This window comes from Lampris incognitus, chromosome 20 (genome assembly GCF_029633865.1).
Source record: "Lampris incognitus isolate fLamInc1 chromosome 20, fLamInc1.hap2, whole genome shotgun sequence".
NCBI classification, from domain to species: Eukaryota; Metazoa; Chordata; class Actinopteri; order Lampriformes; family Lampridae; genus Lampris; species Lampris incognitus.
In genome coordinates, this window is record NC_079230.1 from 7,936,907 (window position 1) to 7,949,611 (window position 12,705).

Sequence of the window (12,705 nt, forward strand, 5' to 3'; positions counted from 1 at the left end):
TGTTTTACAAACGCAACTTAAAATATGCTTTTGTTATTTTGTATGTGGCTTCCAAACTTGGAATACATGGGAGTATTAATATATACACTCACTGGCCACTTTATTAGGTACACCTTGCTAGTACCGGGTTGGACCCCCTTTTGCCTTCAGAACTGCCTTAATCCTTCGTGGTATAGATTCAACAAGGTACTGGAAACATTCCTCAGAGAGTTTGGTCCATATTGACATGATAGCATCACGCAGTTGCTGCAGATTTGTCGGCTGCACATCTATGATGCGAATCTCCCGGTCCACCACATCCCAAAGGTGCTCTATTGGATTGAGATTTCGTGACTGTGGAGGCCATTTGAGTACAGTGAACTCATTGTCATGTTCAAGAAACCAGTCTGAGATGATTCGAGCTTTATGACATGGTGCGTTATCCTGCTGGAAGTAGCCATCAGAAGATGGGAACACTGTGGTCATAAAGGGATGGACATGGTCAGCAACAATACTCAGGTAGGCTGTGGCGTTGACACGATGCTCAATTGGTACTAAGGGGCCCAAAGTGTGCCAAGAAAATATCCCCCACACCATTACACCACCACCACCAGCCTGAACCGTTGATACAAGGCAGGATGGATCCATGCTTTCATGTTGTTGACGCCAAATTCTGACCATACCATCCCCGAATGTCGCAACAGAAATCGAGACTCATCAGACCAGGCAACGTTTTTCCAATCTTCTATTGTCCAATTTTGGTGAGCCTGTGCGAATTGTAGCCTCAGTTTCCTGTTCTTAGCTGACAGGAGTGGCACCCGGTGTGGTCTTCTGCTGCTGTAGCCCATCTGCCTCAAGGTTCGACGTGTTGTGCGTTCAGAGATGCTCTTCTGCATACCTCGGTTGTAATGAGTGGTTATTTGAGTTACTGTTGCCTTTCTATCAGCTCGAACCAGTCTGGCCATTCTCCTCTGACCTCTGGCATCAACAAGGCATTTTCGCTCACAGAACTGCCGCTCACTGGATATTTTCTCTTTTTCGGACCATTCTCTGTAAACCCTAGAGATGGTTGTGTGTGAAAATCCCAGTAGATCAGCAGTTTCTGAAATACTCAGACCAGCCCGTCTGGCACCAACAACCATGCCACGTTCAAAGTCACTTAAATCACCTTTCTCCCCCATTCTGATGCTCGGTTTGAACTGCAGCAGATCGTCTTGACCATGTTTACATGCCTAAATGCATTGAGTTGCTGCCATGTGATTGGCTGATTAGAAATTTGCGTTAACGAGCAGTTGGACGGGTGTGCCTAATAAAGTGGCCAGTGAGTGTATATATACAGTTAGGTCCGTAAGTATTTGGACAGTTACACAATATTTGTAATTTTGCCCCTGTACACCACCACAGTGGATTTGACATGAACTGTCTGAGATGTGACTGAAGAGTAGACTTTCAGCTTTAATTTAAGGGGTTGGATCAAAATATGGCATCAACTGTTCATGAATTACAACCATGGATATAAAGGGTCCCCCCATTTTCATAGGCTCAAAAGGAATTGGACAAACAAACACAACTGTGATTATAACAGTTATATTAAATGTTTGCAGGAAATCCTTTGCAGTCAATGCCTGAAGTCTGGAACCCATCGAGTTTCCTCCTTTGAAATGCTCTGCCAAGACTTAATGGCAGCTGCCTTCAATTGCTGGTTGTTTGTGGTTCTTTTGGCCATGAGTTTTATCTCCAGCAAGTGAAAAGCCTGCTCAGTTGGGTTGAGGTCAGGCGACTGACTTGGTCACTGATGAATATTCCACTTTTCTGCCTTGAGAGACTCTTGGGTCGCTTTCTCAGCTTGTTTTGTCATTATCCATCTGCAGTGTGAAGCGCCAACCTCTCAGTTTTGTGACATTTGGTTAAATCTGAGCAAATGGCGTATCCTTATAAACATCAAAATCCACCCTGCTGCTTCTGTCAGTAGTCACATCATCAATAAACACCAATGACCAAGTTCCCCTGGCAACCATACATGCCCATTCCACAACACTACCGCCACCATGTCTGACAGACGATATGGTATGCTGAGAATCATGAGCCGTTCCTTTTGTTCTCCACACTTTTCCTCTTCCCATCCTTCTGGTACAAGTTAGTCATTGCTTCATCTGTCCATAGAACCTTGTTCCGGAACTGGGTAGGTTTTTAGATGTTTTTAAACAGTCTAATCTGGCCTTCCTGTTCTTAAGTGACACCAGTGGTTTTCACCTTGTCGTAAACCCTCTGTATTTATTTTCATGCAGGCATCTCTTGATTGTAGACTTGGACAATGAAACCCCTACCTCTCAAGAGTGTTTTTGACTTTGCCAGATGTTGTGAATGTGTTTGTCTTCACTAGGGAAAGAATTCTGCGGTCATCCACTGTAGATGTGCTCCGTGGTCTTCCAAGCCTTTTGGTGTTGCTGAGCTTCCCAGTGCATTCTTTCTTTTTAAGAATGTACCAACATGTTGATTTGGCCACTCCTGAAGTGTTAACTACTATCCATCTGATAGATTTCCTTTGCTTTTTCAGCCTAATGATGGCCTCCGTCACTTGTATTGGCACCTCTATGGACTTCATGTTGAGAGTTCCGATGAACAGCTACCAAACGCAAATGTAAATACTGGGAATGAACTCCAGACCTTTTATCTGCTTAATTTGTCATGGACTAATGATGGAAAAGGTCTTACTTGCCCATCAAACCACTTGTTAGTCAAGTGTCCAGTTACTTTTGATCCTCTGAAAATGGGGTGACCATATAGAAAACTGGCTGTAATTCCTGAACAGTTAATGCAATATTTTTGTCCAACTCCTTAAATTAAAGCTGAAAGTCCACCATTCAATCACATATTGGTTACTTCATTTCAAATACACTGTGGTGGTACACAGGGGCAAAATTACAAATATTGTGTCACTGTCCAAATACTTATGGACCTAACTGTAAATTTAGGATGTTTTTTCCCCCGGATTTCCCCCGCCTTTTTTTTCTCCCCGATTGTATCCGGCCAATTACCCCACTATTCCAAGCCGTCCCGGCCGCCGCTCCAGCCCCTCTGCCGATCCGGGGAGGGCTGCAGACTACCACATGCCTTCTCCGATACATGTCGAGTCACCAGCCGCTTCTTTTCACCTGACAGTGAGGCGTTTCGCCAGGGGGACGTAGCGCGTGGGAGGATCACGCTATTCCCCCCAGTCCCGCCTCCCCCCTGAACAGGCGCCCTGACCGACCAGAGGAGGCACTAGTGCAGCGACCAGGACACACACCCACATCCAGCTTCCCGCCCCAGACACAGCCAATTGTGTCTGTAGGGATGCCTGACGAAGCCGCAGGTAACATGGAGATTCAAACCAGAGATCCCTGTGTTGGTAAGCAACGGAATAGACCGTCACGCTACTCAGATGCCCCAACACCCATAATGGTTTAATGAAAGAAGAATAGTATTGACTGACGGCTTCCTTCAAACCAGCAGGTTTTTAATTTGTTTTTGTTTTTTTGGTGTGTGCGTTTGTTTTTTTTGTCGTTAGCAACATTTTACTTAAAAGTCCAAAGTAGGGGCGGCATGGCTCAGGAGGTAGAGCAGGTCGTCTAGGAATCGGAAGGCTGCTAGTTCGATCCCCGGCTCCTCCAGAGACCGTGCCGAAGTGTCTCCGAGCAAGACACCGAATCCCTAACTGCTCCTGATGAGCAGGTTGGCGCCTTGCGTGGCAGCCTCCCCCATGAGTGTGTGTGTGAAAGGGTGAATGTGAGGCGTGCGCCGAAAGAGCTTTGAGTGGTCGGTAGACTAGAAAAGCGCCATATATATGCAGTCCATTAAGGATTAAGTTTCCTTTATTAATCCCCTTGGGGAGATTCATTTACTGCAAATCTACCCATCCTAGCTGTGATCTGTTTTGCTAGGAGCAGCGGGCTGCTGCCTTCATGCTGCGCCCGGGGACCAACACCAGTTTTTTTTTTCCCCACTGCCTTGCTCAGGGGCACAGACAGGAGTACAAACCCTACCATGCATGTCTTTTTGATGGTGGGGGAAACCGGAGCACCCGCAGAAAACCCACCGCAGACACAGGGAGAGAACATGCAAACTCCACACAGAGGACGGCCTGGGATGACCCCCCCCCCCCAATTTTGGACAACCCCGGGGTTCGAACCCAGGACCTTCTTGCTGTGAGGTGACAGTGCTAACCAGTGGGCCACCGTGCCGCCCGAAGTATATTTAACCATGTATTTAAGTATATTCACCAGGTGCAGCGCTGCACACAGCCACATGACAGTGCATTCATTAACGGGTACGATGAGAAAAGAAGGGATAAGGTCAACGTATCTGAAACGCATGTTATTATGATAATGTGGACCTACTGCATTATCAACAATACACTGCTCCTGTTATATCATACCACTCTGATATATGATACTACTGTCAATATCCTACAAAACCATTAAACTATGTCTTTCCTATTTAAACATGACACGCTTTGAGAAAAACGCACAGGAAACAGCTTTTGCCTTGGACATCAACAGTTCCATTGTTGTGGCACCAGACGTTTAAATATACTGCATCTCCTCATATGCACAAGAATGGCAAAGAGCAAACAACCCTCTTTCACCCCCACAGTCTCTCCCATGCACATGCAAACACAGACACACACAAAGAACAAACCATATGCAAATGAAGAGCCTATTTAAAAATGTTTTTTTTTGAAAATTAAAAAAAAAAAAGTACAAAATCCAAATCTATAAATCAAGCATTAAACAATTATCCAGTGCCAACGAAATCTGACGTAAAATCACAATTTAAGAAGGAACAGGAAAATAGCATTACCAGCTGAGTTAATGTGTGCACAGTGTATACTTGCATACGGTTACAGGCGCTTATGGCTTTGATAACGTTTATGAACAGCTTCATCCCCTTCATCACCAGCACACCAAGCACACAACACATTCGGTGGGAAAAGGGGCGAATACGGCCATGGGCGCATGTTGGGTTTTCCGTTGTATTCATTTTCAGGGACCCGATTGCATCTGGATCGGTAGTACACAACAATGGGTCATGGAGGGCCATGTGTATGCAGATTTTCTTTCCAACCAAACCCAACAACAGCTGGTTTCAATGATTAACATATTTTTTTAACCAAAAACAGTGGAGGACTTATCAGCGACATCAGCTGGCGTGGTGGTGGGTTAGAAGGAAAACATGCATACTCACCGTCCACCATGGCACCTGTTTGAATGCCATTTGTCAAGATCACCAAACACAATGCAAGCTGTGCCATGCATGTTTGCATGTTAGGGTTTGCATGCATGTTTGCATGCAACATGCATGTCAAAAACACATGCATGTTGGGGTTAATACTCCTGTCTGTGCCCCTGACCGAGGCATGGCAAGAAGAACTGCAGTTGGTCCCCGGGTGCTGCACAGCGGCCACCCACTGCTCCTAGCTACACAGCTAGGATGGGTTAAATGCAGAGCATAATGAAGTATCTCAAAATAAATTAAAAAAAAGAAGAAGCTTGTCCACCTTGTGAGGTGCATGGCTGATCACCGTGCAAGCTCAGTGTGACATTTGAGCATCCAGTCTTGTCAGTTATAGCTCATGTCACAAGCCTGAGATGACTTTAAAATGACAAGTGAAAGCAAGGCCTGTGAGATAACATCTGCTGCCTGGGGACTCTATATTTCAGATAGGACGCACACATGTTGTAAACTTGCTGCGTGTTTTTGTGCCAGTCTGTGTATCTGTTTTTACTTGTGAGCACGGTCCTCCTCTTGCACTGCTCCTCGACACCGCCGTGCTTTTTCCCTGTCAGGGTGTAGGGCGTCTCAAACACGAAGCGGTTGATGTTGTGGCACTTCTCGAAGTCAGTCTTCTTTTCTGGCGCCTCCTTTTCATCAAAGTAGGGTTTGACAAAAGTCACCTGGACATACGCAAACTTGCTCTCCAGATCTTTGGGGTTAACCTGCGGGGAAGCAATGAGTTTTCATGATACATTAACGCGATTTGACATTAAGGACAGAGGAAACAGAAATGATGGGCTACTATGACTTGGGACGAAACAGATCAGTCGGGATTTTCAAAGAGCTCTGTTATTACTTGAGAACATAAAGTGCTTTGCAAAGACAAAAGAGTTACTAATAAACCTGTCAGTAAGTAGTAACTAAACAAGCTTATTGAATATCCTTCTTGGCCACTACTGCAGATGTTTCCTCAATAACCTCATGTGACTCTTCAACGGACCAGAAGAATGAGGCTTTCATGGCCAGCACAGTAAGAGATGTCAGTAAAAAACACTTCAGCCTTCCGACTGAGAGTTAATGGAGGGCCCATAAAAGAGAATACCATGCACTGTCCACATTGTCTTGGACAGAAGATATTTTCTCAATAAATAGAAGTGTGGGGCTAGGATGCCAAATGACTTGTTTTCACTTCTGACTGCAATTGAGCTGCAACAGCAAGATGCAAACCCATGTGTAACTTAAGAAATCCCATACCGGGGCTAACAGTTCCAGTTTCCATTCTCCCACTACTTCCTGCTTTCATCTGTACCTTGTTGGAGTCCTGAATGATTTTGACGTTTTCCACTCCAAACTTGTCCCCATAGAGGGTCAGCAGGCGCTGGGAGATCTCCGACAGGCCGGTGAGTTTGGGTTCCTTGTAGATGTATTCCTTCCCGTCCTCCTCCTCGAAGAAGCCCTGTGGACGAGATGCACTTTCGTTGTGAGTCGAAAACGAAAATCCCTCACAAGACAAACATCGTCCACCAAAAGAAGAGCAGAGGCTGTCCAGCTGTTTCCGCCAATTCATCAACTAGACAAAAGGTGCAAACTGACGAAACCACAATGCAAAATACTATCCTTTAAACTAGCTGAGAACACGATCGACTGCAAACTACAATTCCCTTCTCGAGTAAGGTCCTGATGCGCACTCAATAATCTGGGTAAGGAAAACCCAGAAAGTTGAATCAGTTTAACTGGACACGTTTATTGGGAGAAACATTTCATCTTTCATTTAAGTGACTTCTTCAGTCTCATCTGACTTGCAGCCCACCCTTATAAAAAGCACAGCTGTATAATGACCGAAACCAACGATCAGTTTCATATGCAAATTGCCATGACCATTAACTAGAGTTTCAATGGCCATGTGTACTATTCACAGAGGATCGGGTAATAGTTACAACCACAGCATTGTAAGATGGCGACAGCTGTACTCTTAGTATGTGTTGGTTTACGGTAAACCACATACTGATCAATACTTAAGGTTTGACTCTCATCATCCACTGGAGCACAAACTAGGAGTCATCAGGACGCTGTACCACCGAGCTGACAACGTCCCCACCGACACAGCAGCTGGGGAAGGGGAGAAATCCCACATTAAACAGGCCCTGGTTAAGTGTGGTTATCCTAACTGGGTGTTTATCAAAGTCAGGAAGACGCCAAAACAGTGCACCAGCTGACCAAAGAGAGGAGAAGGGCAACAGCTGTCTAAGCGTAAACGAGTGGTGATTCGGTATGTGGCAGGAGTGTCGGAACAGTTGAGACGCATACTGCGTTGTGTCTCAGTTACTTATAAACCTCAAAACACACTGCACCAGAAGTTGGTCCACCCCAAGGATCAGGTCCCCCGGCACAAACAGAGCAATATAGTGTACGCTGTTAAGTGCTGGGAGGACTGACGTGACTTGTACATCGGGGAAACCAAACAGACGCTGGCCAAGAGGATGGCACAACACAGGAGAGCTAACACGCCAGGCCAGGACTCCACTGTCTACACCCATAATATGCAATAATATGGTGAAACTGTGCAATAACACCTGTACATTTGGCACGTGCAAAAAAAATATGCTGACTCGGGTTAGTGCGATACATAGACTATTTATCTAGTGTAATGGATATTACACCTATTTTTACACTTATGCACACATTATATGTTGATTGTGCTGCAAATCTGTGTATATTTGTATTTTGACTTTTTGTATATATTTTATTTTTTAAATTTTGTACCACTGGGGAGATGCACTGAATGTCATTGTTCAGCTGTGCAATGACAAATAAAGGCATTCATTCATTCATCTACAGGCCAGTGGCCACTCATTCAAGGATGAGGATGTGCACATCCTTGATAGGGAGGAACGCTGGTTTGAACGGCGAGTCAAAGAGGCCATCTATGTCTAAGAACTACTACCCTGTTACTTGCTCTTAGCACTTATTGTATTCACTCATTAAAAAAAACAACTTTTTTTGCACTTTTACTTTAGCACTGGTTTTGCTCTTAGATGCTTGTTTAGAGAGACGATGCACTTATGACCTCCGCTGACTAGTGGTTCTCCTGATTTCCTATGTTAGATGCACTTATTGTAAGTCGCTTTGGATAAAAGCATCGGCTAAATGACTATAATGTAATGTAATGTATCCAAAGGAGTTGAATCAAGTGCAACTGGACTTGGTATATATCAAGTCCAGTTGCACTTGACCTGGATGAATGAGAACATTCACAGACATAATGTAATGTAATCTATGTGAAGAGGAAACGACCATCCCTGAACTGGGGAGGGGGGGGGGGTTAAGATAACATCTGTTGCCATCTTACAATGCTGTAATTGCAACGATTCCCCAATCCTCTGTGAATAGTACCCACGGCCATCGAAACTCTAATTAATGGTCAGGGCAATTTGCATATGAAACCGATCGTCGGTCTCGGCTGTTATGCAGCTGTATTGCTTATAAGGGTGGGGATACCCGCAGTCAGCTGAGACTGACGAAGTCACTTCTCCCACTAAACACTTGTTACGTTTCACGAATGAAGACCAGAGGCCAGTGTAGCGAAACCCAAAAGGACAGACAGACAACAGAGCACCGGGATAACCCGAAGGGCGATTTAATGCAGGGAAGGAGAACAAACAAAACTGCCACAGGGGATAATGACAGGCGAGTCTCAGGTGGGCGTTTGCTTTGGCTCATTCTGGCAGAGCAGCGATCTGTGCGGAGAGTGAAGCAAGGGTGCTCGCCGAGGTATGCGAGTTTGCCTGGAGCCCGCTGATTTCTCCAGTGATCCGGGAGAAGGCAGCGTTAAGCTCAGAATGGAGTTGGGTGAGTTGAGTGCTGTGGTTCTTTACCCCTACCTCAAGAGCTATAGGGTACTGGGGCTTAGGGGCTATAGCTCCCTGAGCGACCGCCTGCCCCTCGGGTTTGCTTTGGCTCATTCTGGCTTCGACGTTCTGTTACGTTTCACGAATGAAGACCAGAGGCCAGCGTAGCGAAACCCAAAAGGACAGACAGACAAGGGCCGCAGGTGTGCCTGATGGATGATGGCAAACACCTGGTGCAACGCAGCGCTCGTCTCCTCAAAGCGCGAGCCGAGCGCTCGGATGTTTCCTGCACGTCCGAGCTGGCGGAGTGGCTTGAACGCGCCGGGGAGGCAGCGCGGGGCGGTGTAACCACAACACTTCTCCCACTTAACACTGTCCAGATGAACTGATTCAACTTTCGGGGACTTTTCAAGTGATTTTACAACAGCTTGCATTTGTCCTATCTACACAGCTGCAGCATTTAATCTGTCCAGGACACATACAAAACAGCCAAACAATGTCCATCTATCATCCTAACTGAAACGCTTTTATAGCTGGGCAACAACACAGTCCTCAATTTGAAGCCCGAGGAAATTCTGAAGTATTTCGATCGCATGTGAGCATCTCAGCACCGAAATAGCGTCGATTCTCTTCACAAAAATAGAAAGTAAAAGGAAATTAAGAATGGTCTTCGACCTAAAAATAGGGATGCAGGATGGCATTTAGACAAGGCCTCGCAATTTCCGCCTTTGTCTTACTCTTAGGATAAACATAGTCATCAATACTGGGAGCCTAAAACTAAGGCGTGAGACAGGGATCATGGGAAGGCCTGTGTGCTCTAACTGACCCCTGGAGGGAAACAGCTGTCATGAAAGAAAGCATTGCATGTGTCACGTTCTCTGCCTATGCGCTAAATATAATCATATTAAACAGCCTATCACAGCGGGGTTGTACGTCGACCTCACCTGTCCATAAAAAGCCACTCTGAAGTAAGTCCCGAGGAGCCTGCGGCCTGACTGCATCACCTCCATGATCTTATTGTAGGCCCTGTGCAAGGTGTCGTACAGGCGGCTCAGTTTCTGCAGAGAGAGAGAGGGCACGGGACACAGACGCCGCTTGAGAGCGGGTAATACTTGTGGTCTTTGTGTGTGAATTTGTTAATGTGCTTTACAAGGACTGCTGAGTGCATTTGTATGTGCAGTTGAATGTACAGTCAAACTCCAACAGACAAACTCCGACTGCACTTTTTCTATGAATACAAACCTGGACAGTATATCAACTACTGTATTTGGAAACTGCATTGAAACTGGAACTTAATTGAAGGAATTTCTCCCTGGACACAGACCTATAACCATTACACGTTGGCGAATTTTACTTGCAGGCAGGGGAAGCTAGCAGCAGCTATTAGCTAACGCTAACGTTGTGTGACTCTTGGAGATACAGTGTGTTAATCCCTGACAAGTAGAGATAAATGACGTGCCACGGAGGTCTACTGTCACCTTTTCATTTTCAATGGATTTTTTTTCCCCTCTCATGCCTCCCTTTACATGCCAGTCTGGTGTTTGTGTGTTCATACATGGCTGTATATACACATGTATGTGCAGGCATGTATTGATGAAAAAGCACACAAGCACTTTTGGGCAAGAAAAATCTTCACATCGAGGAAGCAGAAAAGATCTTGCCAAGCCAAAGGAAGCCATAAGGACAAGTAGCCGGGCAATGTTGGGGCTTTAAGTGGAAACTAAAAATAAGGTAAACAACCCCACAGCAGTATTTACAACGAGGGAATTGCTTCAGTAAACCAATGTCCCTAAATAGAATTAAACTTCTTGCGATTTGTAAGCATTGGGACCTTGAGGCATCGTTCTACGAAGAAAGGCAAAACAGTGCCTGGATGTGTCAACAAGGCAGCTTTGCAAAAAAAAATTAACTCTTTTTATATGTTTTGACGATGTTGCTGTGGATTACCTCGAACTCGTGACGCTTCTCATAGACAGGGATTATGAGCTTGGCGACGTGTGTGATGAGTTCATAGCGTTCGGCTTTCCACAGTGCCTCCACACACATCTCGAGGTGCTCAACCAACACTTCCTAAAAAGGGGCAGAAAGGGCTTGACGTAACACACTGCAAAAAAGCTTGCATTTCCAGGCTGACGCTGACCACAGTAGAAACCAACAGCATCACGTTAAGACGATGAATACCCCAATTCATTAACAAGCCAGTCATAAATTTACAGTTCAAAGGGAAAGGGAAATACATAACCCCCCCTTTTCTCCCAAATTGTACTTGGCCAATTAACTCACTCTTCAGGGAAGTCCCGGTCGTTCCTCCACCCTCTCTGCCGATCTGGGGGGGGGGGCTGCAGACTACCACATGCCTCCTTCGATACATGTGGAGTCGCCAGCCGCTTCTTTTCACCTGGCAGTGAGGCGTTCCACCAGGTGGACGTAGCGCATGGGAGGATCCCGCTACCCCCCCCCCCAAGTTCCCCCTCCCCCCCGAACAGATGCCCAAACTGACCAGAGGAGGCGCTAGTTTAGCAACCAGGACACACACCCACATTCGGCTTCCCACCCGCAGACACTGCCAATTGTGTCTCTAGAGATGCCCGACCAAGCCGGAGGTAACACGGGGATTCGAACCGGCGATCCGCGTTGGTAGGCAACAGAATAGACCGCTACACTACCCGGACACCTATCCATGGTGTGAGTGATCTGTGCTGCCTTGCTCGTTCAGGTGTCTGGCCCTCAGCCAACTTGTCTCACCTCAGTGTAGTAGACATCCTGCATGCCGCTATCTTCCTTCATGGCTGCCTCCTCTTCAATGTTCAAGGTAACCTTCTTAAAAGCTGCCAGCCCGCTGGGGAACAGCTCTGGTAAACAAATAGCCAAAAAACAAACAAAAAACAAAACGTGATCACTGACTCAACATTCTTTTTCATCAAAACCATCTGTTTTTTTTATGTGACTACAATTTATTCTGACTCCTGTACTGTGACTGCTGGTTCACATGTGCAGTGCTGATAGGCAAATCTTACCCTGACAATGTTTTTTTTTGGGGGGGGGGGGGATTTCTCCCGCGTTATCTCCCAAATTGCACCCGGCCAATTACCTAACTCTTCCAAGCTGTCTCGGTTGCTGCTCTGCCCCCCTGACGATCCGGGAAGGGCTGCAGACTACCACACGCCTCCTCTGATACGTGGATTCGCCAGCTGCTTCTTTTCACCTGACAGTGAGGAGTTTCACCAGGGGGACGTATCGCGTGGGAGGATCATGCTGTTCCCCCTAGTTCCCCCTCCCCCCTGAACAGGCGTCCCGACCGACCAGAGGAGGCGCTAGTGCGGCGACCAGGACACATACCCACATCCGACTTCCCACCCGCAGACGTGGCCAGTTGTGTCTGTAGGGACGCCCGACCAAGCCGGAGGTAACACGGGGATTCAAACCGGCGATCCCCGTGTTGGTAGGCAACGGAATCGACCGCTACGCTACCCAGGCGCCCTTATCTCGCCAGTGTTAACTGTTAAATACGGTATCATTTCTGAAGTTTGCCAGAGGCGTAAACAGTTTACCAGTGCCTCGATATCAACAGCGACGAGTCGCATGAAGTTGACGGGAACCTGTCACATTTACATGTGGTCAG

At 46.4% G+C, this 12,705-nt stretch overlaps 1 protein-coding gene across 1 annotated transcript in view; it reads right to left on the reverse strand.

Moving 5' to 3' along the window:
- Nucleotides 1–12,705, reverse strand: part of dock11 (dedicator of cytokinesis 11) — a 134,806-nt gene that overhangs the window by 16,780 nt on the left and 105,321 nt on the right. The window contains 5 exon segments of the mRNA XM_056300885.1: nt 5,747–5,957; nt 6,545–6,691; nt 10,028–10,141; nt 11,031–11,153; nt 11,829–11,935. Coding sequence (XP_056156860.1) covers nt 5,747–5,957; nt 6,545–6,691; nt 10,028–10,141; nt 11,031–11,153; nt 11,829–11,935 — 702 coding nt within the window.